General features: G+C 37.7%; 1 protein-coding gene across 1 annotated transcript in view; it reads right to left on the bottom strand.

The window, feature by feature from the left end:
- Positions 1-1,075: 1,075 nt before the first annotated feature.
- LOC149228777 (zinc finger CCCH domain-containing protein ZFN-like) overlaps positions 1,076-24,932 on the bottom strand; it is a 92,080-nt gene continuing 68,223 nt past the window's right edge. The window contains exons 6-7 of the mRNA XM_089378362.1: positions 1,923-2,273; positions 1,076-1,697 (exon numbers count right to left, since the gene is read on the bottom strand). Coding sequence (XP_089234488.1) covers positions 1,353-1,697; positions 1,923-2,273 — 696 coding nt within the window. The 3' untranslated portion in view covers positions 1,076-1,352. The remainder of the gene's footprint in view (positions 1,698-1,922; positions 2,274-24,932) is intronic.

Raw genomic sequence — 24,932 nt, 5'->3', positions numbered from 1 at the left:
TATCTACCTAGTAATAACAATAATGGTGACAATTATAGTTTCCACTGCCAGAAAACATGCAGACTGCGTGTGAATGGTTCCTCTAGAGACTAGAAAACAGTGTTCCTAAATTCTAAATAGGTGACAACTCCCAAACAGGGTGCAAAGCATTCTTCAATCAGTCTACAGTTCCTTCTCATTGTCTAAACCCAACTGTCTTCCATATTTTCATGAGAAAGTATTCGCATTAGACCTTCAGTTTGGATTTTGTGGAACTCGCTCTCTTCTAGTGAATATCACTGCACGATCTCACAAAAATATGTAAACCATATCGCTTTCCTCTATTCTTCCCATCAGATCATTTTGTGACAAGCCAATACCAAACAGTAGCACAGAAACAAGATGCACCACCTGGTGACTGAAAATTGCATGTCATCATTCTCAAAGAGTCCAGGCAACTCCGTTCTGATACAAACTTATGGGGTCCTAATATGAAGACATCCACATTAAAATTAAGCTACAATGACCACTAAGAACAATGCATGGACCAACATCTACGGCGTGAAGGCATCTATTGAAGCATACTACATATATTATGTCATTCATGAGTAATAAACAGACAAATTCAAACATAAAGTCCATTTTTATCCATAAAAATACAAAAAATTCTGAAACATTGTTAAGCTGAAGCAAATGACATGGCAAAATGCACTAAATCCAAATCAGTCCATTTTTTATCCATAAAAATACAAAAATTCTGAAACATTGTTAAGCTGAAGCAAATGACATGGCAAAATGCACTAAATCCAAATCAGTCCATTTTTTATCCATAAAAATACAAAAATTTCTGAAACATTGTTAAGCTGAAGCAAATGACATGGAAAAATGCACTAAATCCAAATCATCCAGATGATGTATGTTCTAAAACTTCACCAGAATGTATCAATCACCAGTCTCATCACACTGAAAATGATGATTTAATTAGGTTTAAACAACAAATAGTGCTTAAATGCACATGCACGTGTGTGTGTGCATGTGTGTGAGGGAGAGAGTGAGATGGTGTAGCATGATGTGCATGGTAAATCAGAGCCCTTCATATCATAAAAGACAACTTTCATTTGAATCAGGATTATCCAGTAACAACAATTTACATTAACAAGAATTCTAGACTTTAAAAAAAGGTGTCATGGCTAAAGTTTCAGCCTTATTTGACTACACCTGTTCACCCTGGATAGGAGCAAAAGAATGAAATGGATGAAATTTCAACATCTTTACATATTTTGGATACTTTAAGGAATTCAGCCTTGCAAACTATGTTGTATCTCGAAATAGAAATTATAATTTTCACAAACTATGCCATGGACCAGCTGCATTTAGCACAATGCAATTTGTGCAGACCTTGATGAAATAGCAGCATCAGAATATGTAGAAGCATTTTCCTTTGTATTTCCTGAAACAGTATCTGAATCCTGTTTGGAGCTAGTAGGCTCTCTTGAGGGTTGATCTCTACTCTTTGTAATTTCCTGTGTGGGTTCTGAAATGGACTGAACATGTGTGGTTGTTGGGGAACTACCTCTAGGATATGGAGCCACTGGTATCTCTGAAAGGGAAGAAGCTGATGGACTATAAGAAAGACCTGTCATTGGATGATTAAACTTGCATGTCGGTCCAAACTTACATATACCATAGTGGTTGTAATAGGTGCATGTTGGTTGCGTCTTAATATCAGAACAAACAAAAGCGCACAATAAGCAACATGAATTGAAACAAAATTCTCAAGGAATTACATGACACTTCTCAAAATATTTCATTCCTTTCCAAACTTGAGTTCTTTGAGATCAAATAAATGAAGAGTCTACAGATAGCCATAAGCTCAAAAGACATTCAATACATATACAAAATCAAAGAGTAAATAAAGACTTGTCAAAATATTAAAAACTTACAGGTCGCAGGGGAAGTCCAATTGGACTAAGCACACAGGTAGATGACTGTGAAACTCTTTCCTGAGGGTGGTGATATCTACAAGCAAAACCAAATTTACAGTCCCCTGTTTTTATGTAATACTGACATTCTGGTTGGCCAGGCCTTTCAGGGTATGTCTCTGTCTGAGTACGATTAGGCTGAAAGATCCCTGGTTGATGTCCCACTGTTGGAGAAGATCCCTGCGCAAATGGAGTAATTGAACCTTGCACTCCACCCACAGATAAGCCATTTGGCTGTGTTGAATTATAGATGATGTTCATATGCCGAAGCTGTTGTTGACTTTCAGGAGATGTCAAGGGACTTGCAGTACTCTGTTAAACATCAGACAATACATTACAACACAAACATAATCATCAAACAAAATACACAGCTTGTCAGATAATTGCTTTAAAGAAAGAATTTACAGTTAATCCTCTCCATTTTGTAGACAGTAGAAAGTTAAATCACTACTAGAAAATGCCAACCATTTGATATTATTATAAATATTACTACCAACTAAAACTATCATCACAGAAGAGTAATATACCCACCTAGTCAAACTTCAAACTAGGCTATGTTGCAAACCAAACATACAGAAATATCACATGCATTCCATTCCTCTTGCAGACATAACAGTTCTAAGAACTGTTTGTAGCTTTCAACCTAGATAACTCCCTTGAGTACTTGAATAATTATGAACAATTTATACAAGAAAGGATCCTCAAGGAAGCATGGGTTGCTGCAAAAGGGTAATGCACTGACATCAGAAAACTAAACAAAGGACATTCAAGAGGACAAAATTACAAATCAATTTTAATCTATTTATTCTAACTAGAAATTTGGTCATGCAGGCCACATGCTTCCTAGCGAGCTAGGAGAATCTGATCAACGTCTGACTCATGACAATGAATATACTCTTTCATATGTTCCAGTCCTAGTGACTTAGGAACCGTGAGTGTAATTACTTAAATCATTTTGCATGTTTATAGTCATCAGATACAGATTACTCTACTAGGTAGACCAAAGTGCACATAAAAGAATAAATAGTGTATGCGATTTGGTGCTCTCATTGAAACAACCTACTTATTCTGGAACTTCTACCAAAGTCAGTAACCAGGATGTAATCCAAGGATATACTATAATGTATATTATTACTGATTAAGAACGATGGCCACTTCGTAAGATTGATGAAAAGAATTTATTATCGTTATATTCAACTAGTATGAAATTGGCATTAACTCACACTACAAAAAGACCTTTTAAAAATCCCATCACTTCAGTATATATTGTGGGTGCACACAAGCACATCCTATCACTGCATGTGTGTGGGGGTTTCAATATTTTAAGTGAATTACAAATAATGAAAATAGGGAAAGAAACACAAAGGAACATACAACAATAAAAGCAAGCAAAGTATGTTACCAAGAAACGTCCAGCTTCAAATTAAATAACCAGGTCAAAAGACCTCAAAATATTATACATACACTAGAAAGGAAGCTCACTAGTGATCAAATTGGGAACGAAATCAAACCCCTAAAACCAGACAGAACCAGGCAAAGATTAAAATGATGTGGCCAAGAAGGATTTCTCTGCAACAAAGAATCCTTTTTACTATGCTTTGCAAACAAAGCATTCTTAAGGAGTTAGCAATGTAGCAAACATAGTAATAAAAAAAATATAATAAATTTAACAAGAATAATAATAAATATAAATCATCAAGTTAATGAAAGGTCAAAGGGCACACAGATCCCTTCATCATGCCTAGTGAATGCACAAGTATTTTGTCACAAGGCTTATTGTAACATCACCAGTTCATGTCAATCAAACATTATTAAATTTTTTTAAATACAATTGCAAAAATATTCTGTCAATCTCATAATATACAGGAATTGTTTAATCCAAAAAAACTGGATTGGCTAGTGATCTGTGTGAAACATTGTCTCCTTACTGAAGAAGAATACTCTCATTTCTTCACTGCCTATACAAGAGCATATAGGATTATTGGTCATATGTACTATGGAGGGTAAGTCAGCACCACTATTAGAAACAACTCTGAGTGATAATGCACATAACCTATGGCATACCCACTTGCATCAATCCCTATGTCAAATTAATGCCACAAATTTGACATAGTCAAAATTAGTGCTTCACTTATTCTTCTGTTCGAATCATCAAAATACATCTATTCGTGTTTGCCCCAATGAAAACTCTTTCATCTCGTTGTTCCAACGTGAAGTGATGCAAATACTGGAGAAAATGATGCAATAATATTTTGCAAGTGTTATGTTGCTCCCATGAAACTGCTTAACTCTATTATGCTGGTAGAAGTCAACAATTTGTCAGTGGCTTCAATATTTGTTGGATCTATCTTCAATTTTCATCCATCAATCATATGTCCTAGGTAAACCAAGCACAATTTACCAAACTCTCTTGGATTAGCCAATAAATGATGTTTCTTAAATGTGTTAAAATACTTATTTTAGATGTGAGGTATGATCTTCCCAAGTATAGTTGAATATTAAAATGTCATCCACATAAATTATTTTAAAAAATATAAATGGACACAACACATCATTCGTCAAATGCATAAAATTTGTAAATGCACTGTATAATCTAAAAGGCATAACTAACCATTCAAACAAGCATTGTCTTGTTTTAAATGCTGTCTTCCAAGTATCCTCTTCTCTTCTTTCCACTTGCTAATAACAAGATTTCAGGTCCAACATAGTGAAGACCTCGGTTTGTTCTTGTTGATCCAACAAGTCATAGATTCAAGGCAGTCGATAAGGATTCCGTCTGGTTATCTTGTTCAATAATTAATATTCATTACAAATTACACATTACCTAAATTCCATCCTTCGTCGGCATGATGATGTTTTGAGACCCATAAGTTGAAACATTGGGTTCTATGACTCCAAGCATCATTGTAACTTACTACATTTCGTCATACTCAAAATATCGATTGTCGATACAATCCAACACTAAACAATGGAGATTCCAACAAAAAGTAACTCTTGTGTTCAATTTAGCTTTCAGGCAGCAATCACTTGTGCTCTTGAAACACTTCCTTATATGCAAGTAATAAATTGTTCCACTTGTTCTCCCTGTTTTTCATAACAACATTCCAAAAATACTTCAACGTCCATCTTTCCTACTCTCTATTGACTCTCTCTCAAGAACAACAACAAAAACCTGTTTTCACCAATTAAGCTTCTCTCTTGTGTGCACTTATCGATGAGAGTTTCAATTTGTTTTATGTGCATCTAGAGCAAATGCTTTTCCATCTTTAACCAAGTGGTATTGGTTTGCCCCCATTCTAAACAAAACATATCTTACATTATGACTTTGTACACATCCAATGAAATCACATCTATGACTATGGCATTTATTAAGATTACATCCCTTGCAAAATGAACTTCATTGCTTAATAACCCTCAACTCCATGCCTTGGCTTCAACCATCCCAGTGGATACGGCTCCGGATGGCCCTGCACCTCTAACCCAAACTTCTCAACTAATTGAGTGGAAATAAGATTCAATTGAGATCGCAAGTCAAATATACAATCATCCTTTCTTTGCTTCAACTAAATCTTGATGTGAAAGAGTCCAATCATCTCTTTTTCCTTACTTTACATTGAGACTACTCTATCAATTGTCGGTGCCAAAGTTATCCTACAGAAACTTGTCTTGTGAAAACTCCAACCCAAAATGAATTGCTCAACTATTTTTATTTCTCGGGCAAATCATAGATTACAAAGGGCTCGACTATCACTTCTACTCATCTACTAAATCTCAATGACTATAGGGGTGATCCTCCTCAAACCTCTCCCTCTTTGCAACCCTTCTCTATGGATTCATGTGTGCTCAAGTCAACCAGTTCCACTACCTTCTTTTGTGACACTAAAGTATCAATCCACTCTTTCAAACATAACCAACAACCCTCAACTAGCTAACCAACTGCCCTCTCCCCTCCCCCTCCCCACCCAAAAAATGTTGAACCACTCCCTATACATCCTTAGGTCTATTTATCTCCTTCCTTCCCAACAAGATAAACAACCAAAGAATCAATTATATAAGTTCAAGAAGCTATAACTAACCACACACAAGGGGTGCCAACATGGATATTGTGGTGTTCCCTATAGTTAAGGGGCCTCCTATCAACAAGTAGTTTTTCCTACATGGCTAAGAAGCCAAACGTCCTTTATGCATCTAACTTTCTTGGACAACTAAGTTCTGCAACACATTCAGTTAATCACGAGTCAACTACAAGCCCTTATCCACAAAGGAACTATATAAGCACAAATCTATTATTTCACCTACTAAGTTGAAGCATGTATATCATTGGTTGAGAGGTTGATCCAATGATGCTTGAGGAATGAACTAATACCTTCTACATGCACTCATTTGATCTCCTAGTATCCTCACTCACAACTCACAACAAGCAACTTCCCTTCTAGCATCTTCCCTTCTACCTCTCCCCTCTTTGCTAATACTCTACAAGTTGTCTACAATTTCATGAGCTTAATATACTAGTATTCGACCCTAATTGAAAGCACTTTCAATCTACAAAACAATTTCCATTATCTATGGTTCATTTCAAATCATTACCTCTAAGGGAATCCTCAACAATTCCATGTCAAGATCCTAGGTTTTCTTCATCCCTATTCGTTACTTTGGAAGTTATACCTTATTATAGCTTTTCTATTCCTCTTTAATGACTATTTTGCATGCTTTTCTCACATCTTTGAGTGTTGGAGTTACTTCTTTGAATTCAACTTGCTCTTATGGAATAAGGTCTTTGTTTATGAATATAAATAATCCCTTTTAGTTCGAAACTCTTCTTAGAATATTTAATTTATATTTGGTCAATTCCACCTTTTTTTGGAATAGCAACATCTTTCTTTTGTTGTTTATACGAGTGCTCTATGCTTTCAAAATCACTGGGTTTAGAATTTCTAATTTTTTTTAAACATATGAAGATTGGGTTAGAACGTCTTCATTAGTTGCCCATCTAGCTCAAATTATGATAAGGTCTAGAGATTATTTGTTTTGCTCATGCTTGAGTTCAAGAAAGTTGTTCATTTCCTCCCAAAGAGGTCGGATGTCAATGTTTGGCTTCAAGAATGGTGAGGAATAAATCATCTCCTTAAGCTCTTTGAGTTTGAAGTTAGTAGTGGCTTTTGTGAGGATGGTACAACTAGAATAAGAAGATTAGTTTTTGGCTTCTTCCAAGTTTGGGTCTAGCTTTCACACTCTATTTTCAATTTCTTGTTATTTCTCCATTTGATGGTTTAATTTTCCTTCTAACAATTTTAATTTAAGTTTTGCTTCTACAATTTCCATGCAAGTTTGGATAATAGATATTGAATTCATTGCATCCTTTTGAAACTTATTATCCTTTTCTTCTGCCATGCACTATGTGTTTATGATTGTGTTAATCTTTGAACCCAAATAGTCACAGATACTTTTTAAACCTAGTGGCAAAGCTTGGGATGTAACCTCCACTCCTAGCTTATTGTAAGCATTGTCCATCTTGAGAAAAACTTGAGGGGAAAGAAAAAAAGGCCCAGAAAGCAAAAGAGAAATAGAAAGGAATTATTGCGAGAAGTAAAAAGCTCGACTAGTCTTGAAGCCCTACATTGGAGGGAAACAACTCAATTGATGGTAGATCTACTCAATATCCTACTACAATAGATAGATCTACTCAAATAGATTTTTTGTGTTTAACATATAGAACCACTTCACTAGATCAACTACAAATATATAAAATGTGTTCAAGTTGATAGATACAACAATTGTGTTTCAACAGATCTATGCTCAAGGGATATTTTTGCATTTTGATTTGCACAAGCAGATCTCCGAAACTGTAATATTAATCCAAATAAATCCATGCCCAAAATATTTTAACACAGAAAACAACACCTTCCTTGTGTAGTATCTTAAGCCATAAATCAGTCTCAAAGACAAATTGAACACCCATGCAACTAGTAAAGATGAGTAACATTCTAGGTCTATCAAAAGAAGATATAACTCCTCTTTGACAACATATAATCAAAGAGATAACCCCTTGATCTATTACATGTTGAATTTGTACGTAATGCTACCAAGAAATGTCAACAATTAAAAGTACTTTGTTTGATGTAAACCTTCATCAGTAATAGAGAGAGCAGTGGAGTATGTTTTGGCTAGAAATTCAAATAGATCCAATAGACAACATTACCTCTCTCCATTACCTCGTAAGCACATTTCATTTAGGTTAAAATACTCCAACCCCTTGATAACAAGGAATACTTCAAAGTAGCAATTAATCAGCATTTCAAAGCTTGAATTATGACTAGGAGAGTTAGGTAATGCTAAACTTTAGTAAATAGTTTTCATTCCACTCAAACTTTATATTTAGAGACACACACAATCACATATAGGCACCATATGTATGGCCCATTTTTTCAATGCAGTACTTACTACTAGTGGGATCTTCTTCCAACACCATTGTTATAGTTCATATATTATTCTTATGGCCATCGAATAGGTAGATATCTTAGATTCAAAATTCATGTTTCATAATAGAAAGGTCAAAGTTGAAAACCTTGAAAAACCATGTGCCATGAACAACCTAATACAATGAGCTTGATCATAAAAATTACAAGGTCCATTTCTAAAGAAACAAACCCTACAAAAGGGTGTCTTCATTAACACCTTCACATTCATTTTATTTTTGTTAAGTGCTTTTCAAAAGGGAACAGAATCAGAAGCTTTCTCGAATTCCATGCACCCTAGGTCTGGTATATGTTTTAGCAATTTCACAAAACATAAAAAATAATCACACTGAAATGCTTAACTTTAAAAACAACATTTGCACAACGGAATATACCAACAATTAGATCATGCACAGTAACAATATTTATTGCCCAAAATTGATTTCTTATTAGCCCTTTAACAAGAATCCTTAGGGCTCTTGCACCATGGATAATGGCCATTTAAAATTCTTGGAAAATGCCCAAATACAATGTCTAACATTTGGCCAGAACACCTATTGTTTAGGCTTTGTCCTCTAAGCCCTCTCTACCCAACTATTAGCATTGTGGCAATCCTATGACCACAGAAACACCTACAACAAGTCTTCACAAGTCTTGTTGCCCAACTAGCAGCCATTGTGGACATTTTCCAACAGTTGACCAAACTTGTTGCCCACCTAGCAGACTTATTCACAATCCCTCAAACTTCACACAAGCCCTCAACAGACCTCACGAACCTCCTTGTACAAGCAACTTCCACAAGCAACACTAAATAGGTTGTGGTCTCCTTCAACAAGCCCAAACTAGCCTTGGACAAGCCCGCGACCAACTCCTTCAGCCTCATCCCTCACATGGCTTCCCTTCTTTTGCTTCAACAAACCTTGGTCAGCTTCCTTAAGCCCATGACCACCTCTTTATGGTTTTCAATTCTTCAATAGGCCCTCAACTTACACTGTTTCTCCCTCAGCCTTCTCCTTGATGTTCTGGCCAACGTCTCCTAGGTACGACCTCCAAAAATTGAACTCCGCCTCGTTTTCTTAACTTGTTGGCCCTTCCTTAGGGCACGACCTTCCCTTTCAACCTCTCACCTACAAGCAGCAAACCAAAAAACAAAACGTATCCCTTTTTCACCATAGAAAAGATGCCCTCCAAAACCCATTGCTACCCTAGTCACAGGTCTATGGTTTCCTTGGTAAATTTCAGAGCTCAATCAAGAAGCAATTCATTAGATCATGTCCATATGCGTTGATTCTCAAGCCTCTCCATTGGCCTCTAATATATACAAATCCCACTAACTTGGGTGCAAAGCCAATACACTCATAAAATCACACTTTATGAGTGTTACTCTCTCATAATCCTAGCAGCAAGGGCATGCGAGAGTATCTTTCGATGCTACCCAATTTCAATACTCCCTCTTAGCGAGGGAGGTACTTACATTCCTTGGAAGTCTCTCTGTTCGCACGTTGGAACACAATCCTCTTCCACGACTGCTCTCCAACATTTATCATAAGCTTCATCTTTCGTCACAGAAAATGTTAGCACCAAGTTTGAACCTTCCTAAAGTTTCACAGGTTATGATTTTCAGTCAATTATGCAAGGGGTGTAAGTGCCTATAAAATTTTTTGTGTAAATTGCTATATAAGCCTAGGGACATGTCAAAACAAGTAATTTCACCTAACCCTAAGCTTTCCCTAAGTTTTTTGCAACGAAATAAGCCTATCGCAAGCCTACAGTTGGCGCTACAAAATATTTTCATAGCGCTCACAGAAAAAATTTAAACTTAGGTTTTCAAGTTCCTAGCCCTATCATTTCAATGCCTAAGTGGTTTTTCACAAATTTTTATCCCTTTTTATCCTTGATGTGACATTTAGCAGCATTTTGAAGCCCAATAAATAAGTCTAAAATCAAACCCTAAAAACGCCTAGTTTGCCCTAAACAGTAATTTCCAACAAACCTAGAAAATCATTTGCAGTGCGCAAGAAGGTTGTGGAAGGGTTTACAACATCCGGCCAGGGGATTCAAAGTTGTGGAAAGATTTGCAACATTACAACATTTGTAAGATGGGTAGATCAAGCCATTTGAAACATTTTGAGCCATATGGGGATGTATTTTGAGGTTTATCCAAAAATGTTGTCATTGTTCCAAAATGCAGGCTGGGAATCAATCTTCCATCACTTCAATGGACATAACCTGAGTTGGTGTCATGACTTTATATATTCTTTTGATGGCAACACAGCCCAAATAAGAACCCTAGAGTTTCCAGTCACTGAGGAATCCGAGTTTCCAGTCACTGAGGAATCCATTGCAGAGGCCACGGATTTGCCTATTGAGGGCAAAAGATGGTTTAAAAAGCAGAGACTACAAAACATGGACCTAAATTTCTTCTTGAAGGAGGACTGTCAAGACCAAGACTAGAACGTAGGAGTCCCCCAGCACACACTGAACCTTGAATGGTCTAATGCTCTCAGGATTGTGCAGCTCTTCTTCACTTATGAAGGCAGGTACTCTAAAGCTTATTTGTATCACATGAGGTTTTTGTGTCATTTAGAAGGTTTCAGTAAAATGAATTTGCCTTATTTTCTTCATCAAAGTCTGTTGAAAATGTCTACCAAAGCTAGAACCATACCTGAGTTGTTACCTCATGGCCTGATAAAGATATTATATACTCATGAGTTGAATACGCAGGTGGAACAACTGAGACAAAGAAATATGAGAAACCCTGCACCTAGAAGGCAAAGGAGAGGTCAAACTAAAAATTTTGCCAAAACCCTAAATCAAGAAATAGAGGGAGAGCCTATTCATATCCTTGTTGAAGAGCATATTGAAAACCCCGTAAAAGAACCAGAGGTTAGGGTCTATTAGAGGAGAACAAGAAGACAACAGAAGCAAATGCTAGAAGAAAAGGCAAAACAGAAAACAACAAAACGTGAAAAAGGGAAATAGAGCACAGAAACAGGGGATGAAGAAATAGAAATAGGGCCTAGGGTTTACTACAGAAACCCCATACTCATCCTACAAATAAATTAAGAGGACTAGGAGATTATGTGTGATCAATTTTATAATTTTTTAAGTACCAAGAGGACTAGGAGATTGTGTTCATGATACAGAGAATCCTATGATGGTATGCTCAGTCAAATTTTCTATTGTGAAAGTTTTATTTCTATATTATATCATTTAGCTTCTATCTTCTAATGTTTGAATGAGATTATTGAATTCATTAATTAATGCTCTGGCTCATAGGGTTCAAGCAACTCGTTATTTCTCCTAAAGCTTGCAAGATTCATGTTTCATGCCCTGCTATAGTGGATTGTTTTCTTTTTCTACTACCATTCATAAATTGTTTGACATGTCTACAATCTGCCATCTACCCTGCCTTTGTCCCTCTTGATTCATACAGTCAAGATCTTGGTATCTACATCTGAAACCTAATTGGTTGACTCCATTGCCCAATAGATTATTTGTTTCATCCCAACCCTACTGAAGATCTAGCCATTGTTTGAAGACACAACCAATTGCTACCTTAGTGATTAGGATGTCAAAGAGAGCCCTCTCTAGATTGAAGGGACTAGCCTTCAATCTACAAGCTTGGTTTGAAAAGGTTACCTTAGGAATTTCTCTCTCACAACCAAGAGAAACTTTCTTAATGCTAACAAAAGAAAAAACTATTGTTAGAATAGAACCATTCTTGGAAGTTTCCTTGCTACTAGAAGCTTCCTGCATCTTCTTTTCCTGATAAGCCTTTAAGGCATTCCATGGCTCCTTGTCAGTTATAGAAGTCTCCTTTCTCCTCTTTAAGGATGCACCCTTCTAGGGTTGTTGACTCCCTCTGAATCGGCGAACTCCCTTTCGAACTTGCCTCCCTATTGTTGAGAAATGAAGGGCAACGAGATTAAGGTGATTTCACTTACTTTGATAACTGCTTGTGATGTTCTTTTACTTAATTTGATGTATTTTGTAGTTAGCTTCTTCTTTACTTAATTATTATAATGTTCTTTTCATCAAACAACTACCAAACTGTGAAGATCAATGAGACAAGAGGACACAAAATATACGCTGCTAGCTAGGGCCAAAACCTCTCCTCATGAGAGGAAAACCCACAAGAATTATTTTCTTCTTATAGAATCTTCAAATTATGAATTCCAAGACCTAAGACCCTTGATAAAGATCCCTCCAAGACCAAGTCAACTTTTTTGAGGAGCCTTTTCTTCCACAAAGTCAACCCAAGTCAAACTTGCTTCAAAATTGATGCAACTTCTTCTTCGACCTTAATTTTGGACTTGCAACTTATGACTCCAATTTTCGACCTCCTTGCAAGAGCACGTTTCGATGGAAAATGGTAGATTAGGTCTCCTTCCTTCGCTCAAGGTGCTTCCCTTTCCTTAGAATTTCGACTTGCAAACTAGATCCTTTTGGCACTTGATTTCAACTCTTTTAATGAATGTACTTTTCTATTTTGCTGCAGCAGGATGGTGCCCTAGATTCCTCGCACATGTGAGATGATGTAGCTCTAAAATAGTTCTTAAAATGCTTCGCTCTTCCTTCCTTTGTTTCTCTTCTTTTTCGCTAGTCTTTTAGGTCTTCTTCTTGTCTTTTTCAAACTTGGTTGTGTGTCTACAAATGAGGCCGAATTCCATCGTATATATAGGCTTCTATGGGGCTCGAACAACCCTAATAAGGCTGACTTCACTGCTTGAAGGCTAACTTGTCTCCTGAACGCTGACTTTGTCTTGAAGGGACTTTATGACACAATTTTAACTTACATAAATTCTTCTTACATGATAGAAGATGCCCAAGAGGGTCTTTTACATATGACAATGACTCTTTGACTCCTAGACTTTATGACAAAACCTTAGAAGCACTCAATGGGTGCTTGACCTATTCATAAAATGACCTTGAGCATGAAACCCGTGCTACATAATAACAATAATAAATTTTATTTTTCTCTTTACATCAAATAGATAAAATCAAGATTACATAAGACATTATGAAGACTGAACCTAGTTACATTTTCCAACACTCCCTCTTAACTAGGGAGGTATTCATTATACATACGAGGTACATGGGCATTCTAATACTGAAGAATTGTCATAAGAAGAGTCATATTGGTAAGCCATCTCATAAGCTATCTATTTAACTTATATCAGTGCATCTCATTATATCAATCAGCATTGTCACATAGCAAGGCCTTGAATAACAACTCTATCTCTCCACTAGATCGGAGCACAACGTTGGGGAGACAGATGATTTATAGACACCTTCATCATTGTCTCTCAAGGAACATACCCCATCCGGATGTTCACAAGGTATGTCCTTCTAAGACCATTCCCATCTTGGCTTTACACATCCTCGTTGAATTTCCTCTTCGACTACTCTTGCCTATTGACTGCCCTACCTCATCGTCAAAGAGTATCAGAATTCAAATGCTTATCCAATACTCCATTCTTTCTTCATGACATGAAGACAAGAATGATGTGTCTATCTCTCCCTCTCAACAAGGAAGGATCTACTCATTCCATTAAGAGGAATATACCCAAGCTCCCTCTTAACTAGGGACTTGCTTACAACAACAACTATCCATAGTTTTAAGAACCAAAAAACGGCATCGAACCAGTCCCCTATCTAACCATGATTCAAACCGGAACCGGATCAAATCGGATTCAATAAACCAAGAATTGAAAAAAAATACATAAAATATTTAATTTTTAATGAAAACACTTATTTTTAAGATTCCAAACCATTAGAGATAAAATATGGAAATTCTTCTCATCTATATATCATCTAAGGGTGCATATATCAAAATGGTACCGAGTGCAATACATATCAATGATATCATCCACAAAATATATAACCAATGAGGCTCTAAATGGCCTCTAGAGTCCAAAAACAATGCTAAAAGTAAAGCTACTAGGCCACTAGCCTACCACAAGTACAAAGTACAAACTCAAACTCAAAGTACAAATCATTGATCAACATGATCATCCATCAAACTCATCACCGCTACTAGAGATGCGATCATCAGCAAGAGCTATATAAACATCCTTTGGGTCAGAGTCTGAGGGCACCTCACACTCCTCTCTAGCGTCAATAACAATACTAGGCCTCACAGAACTAGAAGCGCGAGTTGGTCGAGTTGCGCGACCACTGTTAGTGCTCCCCTCACCAATACCATGTGCCATGCTTGGTCCTAGTGGTTCGCTTCCTCCAACTACCGGTTCAACTACCAAATCTGCATTGGGATCAGCACCCCCCAACTCCATGGCATCAGTATCAAAATCAGGATCAAACTCAGCTGCATGCGACTCCTCCACCCATTCTAAAGATGGATCAATATCATCCAACACAATGGGATTTGTATCAGGTATTTTGTTCAACAACTAGTTACGCCTCAGTTGAAGGTTGTATTGCACGAAAACAAGATCATTCAATCATTTTTGTTCCAAACGATTTCTCTTCTTCGTCTGAATCCGTTCGAAAACGGATCAATTGCGCTCACACCCAGAAGCACTACAAGTTTGGCTGAGAACTCTAACTGCAAACTTTTGCAGTTGGGGGCATTGGCTTTCCAAACGACTCCCACCAATGTCCTACAAAGACAAAGACTAGAGTTAGTTCATTTTTCAACAATTTGGATGGTAAGTTTGAACTTTTTTACAAAATACAAATTACAGCTTCAATATTAAACAATTGAACTTCACAAAAAAACAAATAAATTGGAATTGCTTAACGGGTTGATCCACTTCTCTTGCAATCTTTCCCATATTTTTGCCAAATGTGCCTATGGCCCTAGAGAAAGCAATGAGTTGTTGATGTATTCCAATTGCTGCAACTCATCAGGCATCATGGCGTCAAAGCACTCATACAACCCATTTTTGACCTTCCCAGTATGATTTTCTCCTAGCTTTAGCTTTATAATGATACTTTGGGTTCAAGAAATACCCAGTTGCATGCATAGGACGATGGAGTTGATTGTTCCATCTGTTATCAATGATCTCCCAAATAGGCCCATATTTACCTATTGTACCTTTGTAGGTTGCCCGTATCTGCTCCTTTGCTTGATACATAGCCTCACAGATGTGGCCCATGGCTAATTTTTCCCCATCTACTGGTCGCAACACCTTAACAAGGGGCTTACCAATTTTCACAACCTCTGCTGCTTTTTCCAAAAAGTGTTGTCAAAAACTTTCTTTTTGGTGTCTTTTCCATCTACTCTACGAGCCCACAGAGATGAATTTCATTCATCACTGCAAAACATTTTCTACAAGTTTTGTTGTTGGGATGTGAGAGATTGCAATGTGAGGAAGTGAGTTGCAAATCTTGTGATGGCGGGTCGAACAAGCACCTTGACCCCAGTGTTTTTCCTCATTAGGCTCAACACCCATGAGTAGTTGTAGATGTATTTTGTGATACTCTTAGCATGCTCTACAATGTTCTTCACCCACTCCACTTTTCCTATGTCCTTCAGCATGAGGTCTATGCAATGTGCAGCACATGGGGTCCAAAATATGGTCGTGTATTTGGCCTCTAACATCTTTCCAACAAGAACATAGTTTGAGGCATTATTAATAATGAGCTACACAACAGTATGTACCCCCACTAATGTAACATGTCATCCAAAAGCTCAAGTAATAGATTGGCATCTTTCACCTTATCAGATGCATCAACCGATCTCAAAAACATTGTTCCTTGAGGGCAAGAGACAAGCAAATTTATGATAGTGCAATTTTTTCCATCAGTCCATCCATCTGACATGACGGAACAACTTGTTTTGGCCCATGACTCTTTATATTTATTCAAATATTCTCCAATGGATGCAATCTCGTTTTGTAAAATTCTTCCCCTCAAGTCATGCATAATAGGGCCTCTAAAGCCCTTTCTTGCAACAAAAGAAGCATCCCATATAGCTTGGTAGTAAGGTGAGAGAGTAACATTAAAGGGGATATCTACATCATACCACCATCTAGCAATGTATTCAAAAGCAACATCTTTGCGTTGCTTTTTCCATTGAGCATCCAAGGTGGGTTGACTTAGACTTGGTTGGGAGGCAATGGCACTAGAAGACCCTGAGGTGGATGAAGGTGTGAAAAAGCTCTTAATGTTCATCCTTTTTTTACCTTTGGCTTGGCCTTTAGGTTGAGACCCAGGGGAGGGAGGAACATAATGGAAGGGGTCTTAAGGAATCGAGGAGTCTGCAAAGTCAAAATAATCATACCCACTTGCTTCTCTCTCTCTCCCCTAGCCATAGCTTCCTCGAGTTTCTTCTTCCTTGCAATTTCATCTGAATAGCCTTTGCCTCCTAATACTTCTCAAACTTTTCAAGGTAATCTTTCCTAATATGCCTTATGACTTCATTTGGAGAATCACAAGGGGTTACTTGGCCTTTTATACCAGCCAAGTGTTGTTTCAACCTATAAATACCCCCTCCTCCCATTGGGTGCTTGCAATAGTTGCACAACACTTTGCCAGCAACAACATCACAGTGAACACATGCAGCATCTTTGGCTTTTGGGGCCATAATGTATGGTGAAATTTAAATTTTGAATGAAAGAGATCTGCAAATAAAATAGGAAAATGCAAAACCTATGATCAACTACTATCCTTCTAGTTCTTCCTTAATACATTTTAACTTGAAAGTTGAAACTTGAAAGAGGGGAAAAAATTAAAAGCAGAGACCAATAAATCTAGAAAATTTTGAGCGAAAAATCATACCTGGAAGGTTGGAAATGAAAACTAGTTGATGAAGTCTCCTCCCAAAGATGCCAGCTACACTTGAAAGCTCCTCCAAGATCACAAAGAACCTCCAAACTTATTGTTGTTGCTCCAAAACTCAAGGTTGTTGCAACATTGCCCAAGCTCTCAAACTCTCTCAAACACTTCAATGAGACAAATGAGAGCTTGGGCTTGCTTTTATAATTGTAAGTGAGCAAATTTGGGGGTAAATTTGCCCATGGTTTGGGAAAACCCACCTTTAGAAACCATCAACAGGTCCCACAAATTCGCCCAAGTCCGCGTGCGTCGACCTGGCCAGTTAGTGTCGAAATCGGTCGGTTATGTGCCAAACCAACCAGTTTAGCACCTAACCGGTCAACGGATCGGATTTTTTAGCCCAGTTTGATGCTAGGGCTATCTAACCACCAGTTTGACTGATTCCCGATCTGAACCAGCGGATTTTTAAAACTATGTAGCTATCTGCTCTTTGGTGGAGATCATGGTACACTATCAATTGCTTGTAGAGCTCCTCCTTTTTGCATCATCATGTCATGGATCAACTTCTTCATTATGGAGCCATCTTCTTCCAGAACTTCTTCGTAGGGCATCAACCATCTTCTCCATCACTTTCCTTCAACGAAACATAGTGTTGAACCAATAGTCATGTCATCCTTCTCTTCATTGGAAAGTGATCTTCCAGTCATCATCTTATCAACCTTCATACTACTACCTTTTCCAAGTCATGTTTTCTTTCAAGATCTTCCATCCAATCTTAGTTGTAGATGAACTTCTACAACACTCTTTCGGTAGCCCTGTTACAACCCAACCAATCTTTCAAAAATAAAAAATGAACATCAAATCAACACTACCTCTTTATGATGGCCCTTTGTCATGACATCTGCTTCTTGCAACATCAACATCCTTTTCGCATATTGTATGAATCCATCTCCAAGACATACATTACCAAGGTTCTCCTTTTCTAGTATACATATCAAGGTCTTCATATCTTCTTCATGGAGATGTCATAGCTAATCCTTCCAAATATTATCAGATGTTGATTGCTCATCTTAAGTGACTATAGATACATCTTTCACAAACTCTTCTTTCATCTTCTTCTTCACATATTGCTTCCTCGGGGTCTTTTATACATAGTTCCTTTACAATAGGAACCATGGTTGCCAACCACCTCATTTTCTTTAAGAGGTCATATCATGTCATCATGTAGAAGAGTTCAAGACACATTGTATTCATATCTTCATGTATCTTTTCATAAGGAAGAGTTTCCTTTTCTTTCATCATGCTCATTGGACAGAGCATTCCAACCAATTCATCTGCAACTATGTGATGACATGACTTTGTCTATCTATTACCAAATATATACATACCTCTTCCTTCTTTTGGTCATCTAGACTTCCTTTAGCAGCTTCCTTTCCTTGCTTGAAAATGAAAAATGCTTCAACCAACTTGACATGTTAAACATTTTTGTCATCATCCTTCTAAATTGTGGATCCCACACAAGGTGGAATGTAGACTATCTGTGAGACACATGCTTCTTCTAGGTATAGGTGAACCTTTTAACAAAGATTCCAATGTATCTTAATGATCCTCATTCTACAAATGCTTATTTCCTAATGATGAGGTGTGACAAATTGTTATCTTCCTATTTTGCTAGATGAGGATCTTAATGATCCTCATTATGCAAATGCTTCTTTCCTAATGATGAGGTGTGACAAACTATTATCTTCCTATTTTAATAGATGACTTTCTCCAACCATATAAGCTTCTACTTTGGCTATCCTTAAATGCCTCTATGATGATGTCATCTCAATCTCTGTTATAATGCATCTTATCATGACTGTGATGCTTCCTACTTTTACTTGCTAACTTCTATGTACTTCAAAATATATTAAATGCATGAGAGACCTAACAGTGGAGCTCTATCACTTCTTCCTTCTTTCACTTCTTTTCAATTTCTACTTCTTCAGTGAAGTGGGCTTCTTTTCTTTCCTTTCTCTTCTTGTTGTCCTTCTTGAGTTTAGGACAATTCCTTTTGAAATGCCCATATTCATTACACCCATAGCATTGAATCTTAGACACATCAATTTTCTTTTGAAATCTTTTTCAAGACTTACCTTTCTTCCTTGCCATAGTTACATATGCTTGAATTTGTTCACTTGATCCAAACATCATCCTTTGCCTTCAATCTGGTTTCTCCGATTTTACATAATGACCATAGATCATTGAATGGAGTAGTTTATTTCTTTCCATAAATACTTGATAAGTTGATACAAAATTGCCCCATTCATCAAATAGCGCATTGAGCACAATCATGGTCATTTCTCATTCAGACATTACTTCTCCTAACTCTTGTAGTTCATCTGTTATTTGAGATACCCTCAAAAGGTATGAGGCTACCGCTTCTTCCTTTGATACCTTCATTTTGTGTAGTTCGATTCTTAATGATATAATTTCTCTTGCAGTACTTACAGAGAACAATTCCACCAATTTTTCATTGATCTATTTCCTTGTCTTCAACTTTGCTATATAGGGAATGAGAGAATCCTTGATCGACTCTGTAGTATTCCTAATGGAAATTTACAATGATAAACAAAGCAATCATAGCAAAAACACGCACATAAAATTACACCACATTAAACACCCGGAAAATGCCAAAATTTGCGCTAAGCTGAGCCATTTATGAAGATAAATGTTAGGTACAAGATAAGATCAGAATGCATGCACCTGGGCTTGCTCAAGTCAAGCTAACAATGCCCAAGTGATAAAATCAAGTGCTCGGACACAATTGTGGTTTTCCCCAACCAAGCTCATCGCTATCCCTCTAAAATTTGCATTGCAGACTGCAAAAAATCGTTGTTAGGGACTTGCTCAGAAAATTTTGGGAAATTAAACTCGGGCTCTCCACCAATAACCCAAAAAAAACCACGAAGGAATTGGCCAAATGTTGACCTTGGAATTTCGGCCCAATTTCCCATATCTCCTCCAGTTGTTGGCTAAGTTGGGACCCCTACTTGACCCCTTAAATTCTGCCAATTTATTTCTAAGATCCTTGTCAAAAACCAAGAAAAACCCAAAAAGGGTTTGATCTAGTTTTTGACGCTCCAACCTGTAGTAGATTTTGTCTTTGTTGCTCCACCAAAATGCTGGAAAATCCCCCACAATCCCCTCCAATCCAAACTCCAAATAGCCCAAGCTCCTCAAACCCCTTCGCAAGCCACCCCACAAGTTGCCTCAACAAGCACTGCACAGTTCATGGACAGCATGACACAAGCCCTCCTACAGGAATTCGAATGGTTGTTGGGTGATGCTTTTTATCCATGTAAATCACCCTCCTATGCTAGGAAAATGATCAAAGAGTGCCCCAACAACAATACAACCCCTAACTCCGGCACTTCTCTCCTCCAATCACTGCGTGGCTCCCTGAACTGCGTCCCAACTGACTAAGAATTCATGCCTGCGTGGTCTTCCTTTCAACTCCAAAAATGAGTAGAATTTGCTTCCCTAGGGTGACACTCATGGTCCACCGAAGAAGAGGGTGAGATTTTCCCTCGGAAACCTCTGGTGCTAAACAGCACCTGTGACTCAACTGAACAGTGTGAGCAACAAAGTGTAAAATGTCAAATGATCAAAAAGTGTTGAATGATGTTGCCTTCCTCTTTATTTAAAATTGTTGCTCTCTTCCTTCAATTCGAGCTCCCTCCTTAGCCATTCGAATTTCTCCATCAAGGGTGTGTGTATTTCATCATGCAGTGGTCCCCACATCCCTCTATATGATTAATCTTCCCTTTATCTAATGTTTGGGGCCTCCACTACCACACAACATTAAATTACTTAATGTCCACCCGCTTTTCCTAGGTTTGTATCCAAAATTTTCACCATCCACGATTTACAAAAATTGAGAAAGGCACTTAGTAGACTTTTATTGGAAGAGATATTACAGACTCAATAAGGATTCTTTGAGCTTGCTCTTCTCCTTTCATATACTTTGATAGTGCTTGAGATTGCTCTTGAGAAGGTTTTGTGATTGAGCATGTCACATATTCACTAACTTCATTTTCTAAGAGTATCAAATCTATTCTCTTCTTCCATGCAAGGTAATTCGATGTCCCAACAAGTTTGTTGTTCTCCTTGCAAAAAGAAGTCATTGTAGATTGAGACAAAAAATATAGAGCACTTACTTGTCAAGTGAAGACACTTCTTTGATGATGTTGTTGTCTTTCACCAGATGCCTTCTTGATGATGTTGACTTCCACTACTCCTTTGACAATTGAAGATGCCTCCTTGATGATGATTGCTTGATGATCTTCAAGGATGTTTGAGATGTGATCTTTTCTTCCAAGAGAAGGAGATTGCCTTGATTCCCTTGATGATGGAGAGCTCTTTTTGCTTCCTTGATAATGTCGTGTAGAATGTGAATGCTTCCAGGAATACTTCAAGTGTGTAGGGTCTTTTGAGTGGAGGTGGGGTCCTTGAGGTCTTCTTTCTTCTTCCAAGAGTTCCTTTCTTCAAGATGATATGTAGAATAGTCTTCCTTGATGCTCTTTAGCTCTCTTTGATGACTTGATTTCCTTGATGCTCTTATTATGTTTGGCTCTTATGTATCCTTCTTCAATCGAATGATCTTCAAGTTGCCTCTTCTTCTTGTCACCTTATCTCTAATACCGTGTTCAAAAATCAAGGGCAGCTACATTACGGTGATTTCTCTTACTTTGATAACTACTTGTGGTGTTCTTTTACTTGGTGTACTTTGCAATTAGCTGCTTCTTTACTTGATTATTATAGTGTTGTTTTCATCAAACAGCTACCAAACTATGAAGATCAATGAGACAAGAGGACACAAAATATAGGTTGATAGCCAAGGCTAAAACCTCTCCTCTTGAGAGTATAACCCACAAAACTTCTTCTCTTCTTATAGAATCTTAAAATATGAATTGCAAGACCTAATACCCATGACAAAGATCCCTCCAAGACCAAGTCAACTTCTTTGATGAGCCTTATCTTCCACAAAGTCAACCCAAGTCAAACTTGCTTCAAAACTGATGCAGCTTCTTCTTCGACTTTAATTTCGGACCTGCAACTTATGACTGTAATTTGTGGCCTTCCTGTTGAAACCCTAGCTCACATGTGTGGATGGAATATGGTAGATTATGTCCCTTCTTCCTTCGCTCAAGCTGCTTCCTTTTCCTTAGAATTTCGACCTGCAAACTAGATTCTTTTGGCCCTTGATTTCAGCTCTTCTGATGACTGTAATTTTTTGTTTTGTTGTAGCAGGATGATGCCCTAGATTCCTCGCACGTGTGAGATGATGTAGCCCTAAAACAGTGCTTAAAATGCTTTGCTCTTGCTTCCTTTCTTTCTCTTCTTCATTGGTCTTTTAGGTCTTCTTCTTATCTTTTTTGAAGTTGTTGGTGTCTTCAAATGGGGTAGAATTCCATCTTATATATAGGCTTCTATGAGGCTCGAACAACCCTAATGAGGTCAACTTCACTGCTTGAAGGTCGACTTGTCTCTGAAAGGTCGACTTTGTCTTGGAGGGGCTTTATGACACAATTTTGACTTACATAAATTCTTCTTACATGACAAAAGATGCCCAATAGGGTCTTTTACATATGACAATGACTCTTTGACTCCTAGACTCTATCACAAAGCCCTAGAAGGTCGACTTGTCTCTGAAAGGTCGACTTTGTCTTGGAGGGGCTTTATGACACAATTTTGACTTACATAAATTCTTCTTACATGACAAAAGATGCCCAATAGGGTCTTTTACATATGACAATGACTCTTTGACTCCTAGACTCTATCACAAAGCCCTAGAAGCACTCAATGGGTGTTTGACCTATAAATAAAAAGACTTTGAGCATGAAACCCATGTTACAAAATAACAATAACAAATTTTCTTTTTCTCTTTACATCAAATACATAAAATCAAGATTACATAAGACATTATGAAGACCGAACCTAGTTACATTTTCCAACACCTCTCAATCTTTAAAACCTTCTTCTTTCCTTGGTCAAAGGCTTGTCCGTTCGCCTTTACAAACCATTCTCTTTGACTCCAAGAACCACACCCGCGCTAGAGTTAGATCCATTGGGCTTACACATCCCTTTTCCATCCCAAAATAAAACATCAAACCCCTCTGCCTCAATTTCTAAGACTAAAAGCAAGCTACATCTGAGCTTTGGTACCCAAAGTACATCCTGGACTCTAAATAATCCACCTATCTCCATCCATAATGTTACAGTCCTAGTTCCATTAACTACATGCTATCTCTTATCACCAATCTCCACATGCAGATCAGAGTCCCACTTGGTCAAGCTCTCAAACACTTATCGTGTTCCTATCATATGCTTTGAGTCCCCACTATCTAGAAACCAAGCACCCTCACAAATGGTGATCCCGAAGAAATGAGAGATAAGAGAAAACTCCTTGTCAATTGTAGGTGGAGCATCCATCTCAAGCTTCTCTTTCCCTCGTTTCTTCTTGTGAGGACATTGGCTCGCATAATTACCAAACTCATCACATGCAAAGCATTTCACCTTGCTCAAGTCCTTCATGTTGCCAATGTTGAACTTCACTTTTCCCTCTTTCAGCTTACTAGTGAGAGCAATGTTCTCCTCATCAAGACTTTTTTATTGAAGAACCTCATCCCAAAATTCCTCCTAGATGAAATCCCATAACCCGTTCCAATCTGGAAGTTTCTCTCGTGATACTACTCTTTTGATGAATGGCTTCCACTACTCTGAAAAGCCCTTCAATGCAGTCCTCACCAACTCTGATTCTTCCATTGTTTCCCTACCGCTGCAAGCTCATCACAAACTTGTTGAATCCTAGTAACATATGAAGTCACATTCTCTGAACTTGTCATCTTGATTTCCCTAAGCTTCTCTCTTAATACCATCTTCTGGTTTTCATTCTTGTTCTAAAACAACAGTTTTAAAGTTTCCCACTTGTCACATGCAGTGTCTTTTCCAACGGTATGAGGTATCAAATGATCATTGACTCCATCAAGGATGTCCAACTTAGCCTTTGCATCTGCTTTGTTATACAAAGCCAAATTTGTTGCATCAGTCAATGCCTTCATCTGGTTGTTGGCATAATCACACAGATCAATCACCAACAACACTAGCTTGATTCCTACCTTCCAACTAGTTGTCAAACCTCAAGCCAAAAACCATTTTCTCTGTTGTATTCTTACCCAAAAATCAAAGAGACCAATTGTCCCTCTTTCAACAGCAAGACAACTCAATTCCCTCTAGCGCTGCCACTTGCACAATTCGACCCAACTGTTCTGAAACCATCTTAAAATTCCATGCACCCCAAGTCTGGTCTATGTTTTGATAGTTTCACAAAACAGAAAAAATAAACACACTGAAATGCCTAACTTTAAAAACAACTTTTGCGCGCTGCAATATACTAGCAATTATATCATGCACAGTACACAATATTTATTGCCCAAAACTGATTTCTTATCAGTCCTTTAACAACAATCCTTAGGGCTTCCATACCATGGATAATGGCCCTTTACAATCCCTGGAAAATGCCCAAATACAATGTCAAAACTTTGACAAAGCACCTAGGGTTGAGGCTTTGTCCTCTAAGACCTCTCTACCCAAATATCAACACTGTGGCAGTCCTTCGGCCACAAAGACAGCTATAGAGAGTCTTCACAAATCTAGCTACTCAACTAGCAACCCTTGTAAACATTTTCCAATAGATGTCCAAACTTATTGCCCACTTGGCAAACTTATTCAT

This window comes from Pinus tabuliformis, chromosome J (genome assembly GCF_031772625.1).
Source record: "Pinus tabuliformis cultivar Carrire ecotype Pingquan chromosome J, CPIR1, whole genome shotgun sequence".
Taxonomy (NCBI): Eukaryota; Viridiplantae; Streptophyta; class Pinopsida; order Pinales; family Pinaceae; genus Pinus; species Pinus tabuliformis.
This window is presented reverse-complemented; position numbering and strand designations above follow the sequence as displayed.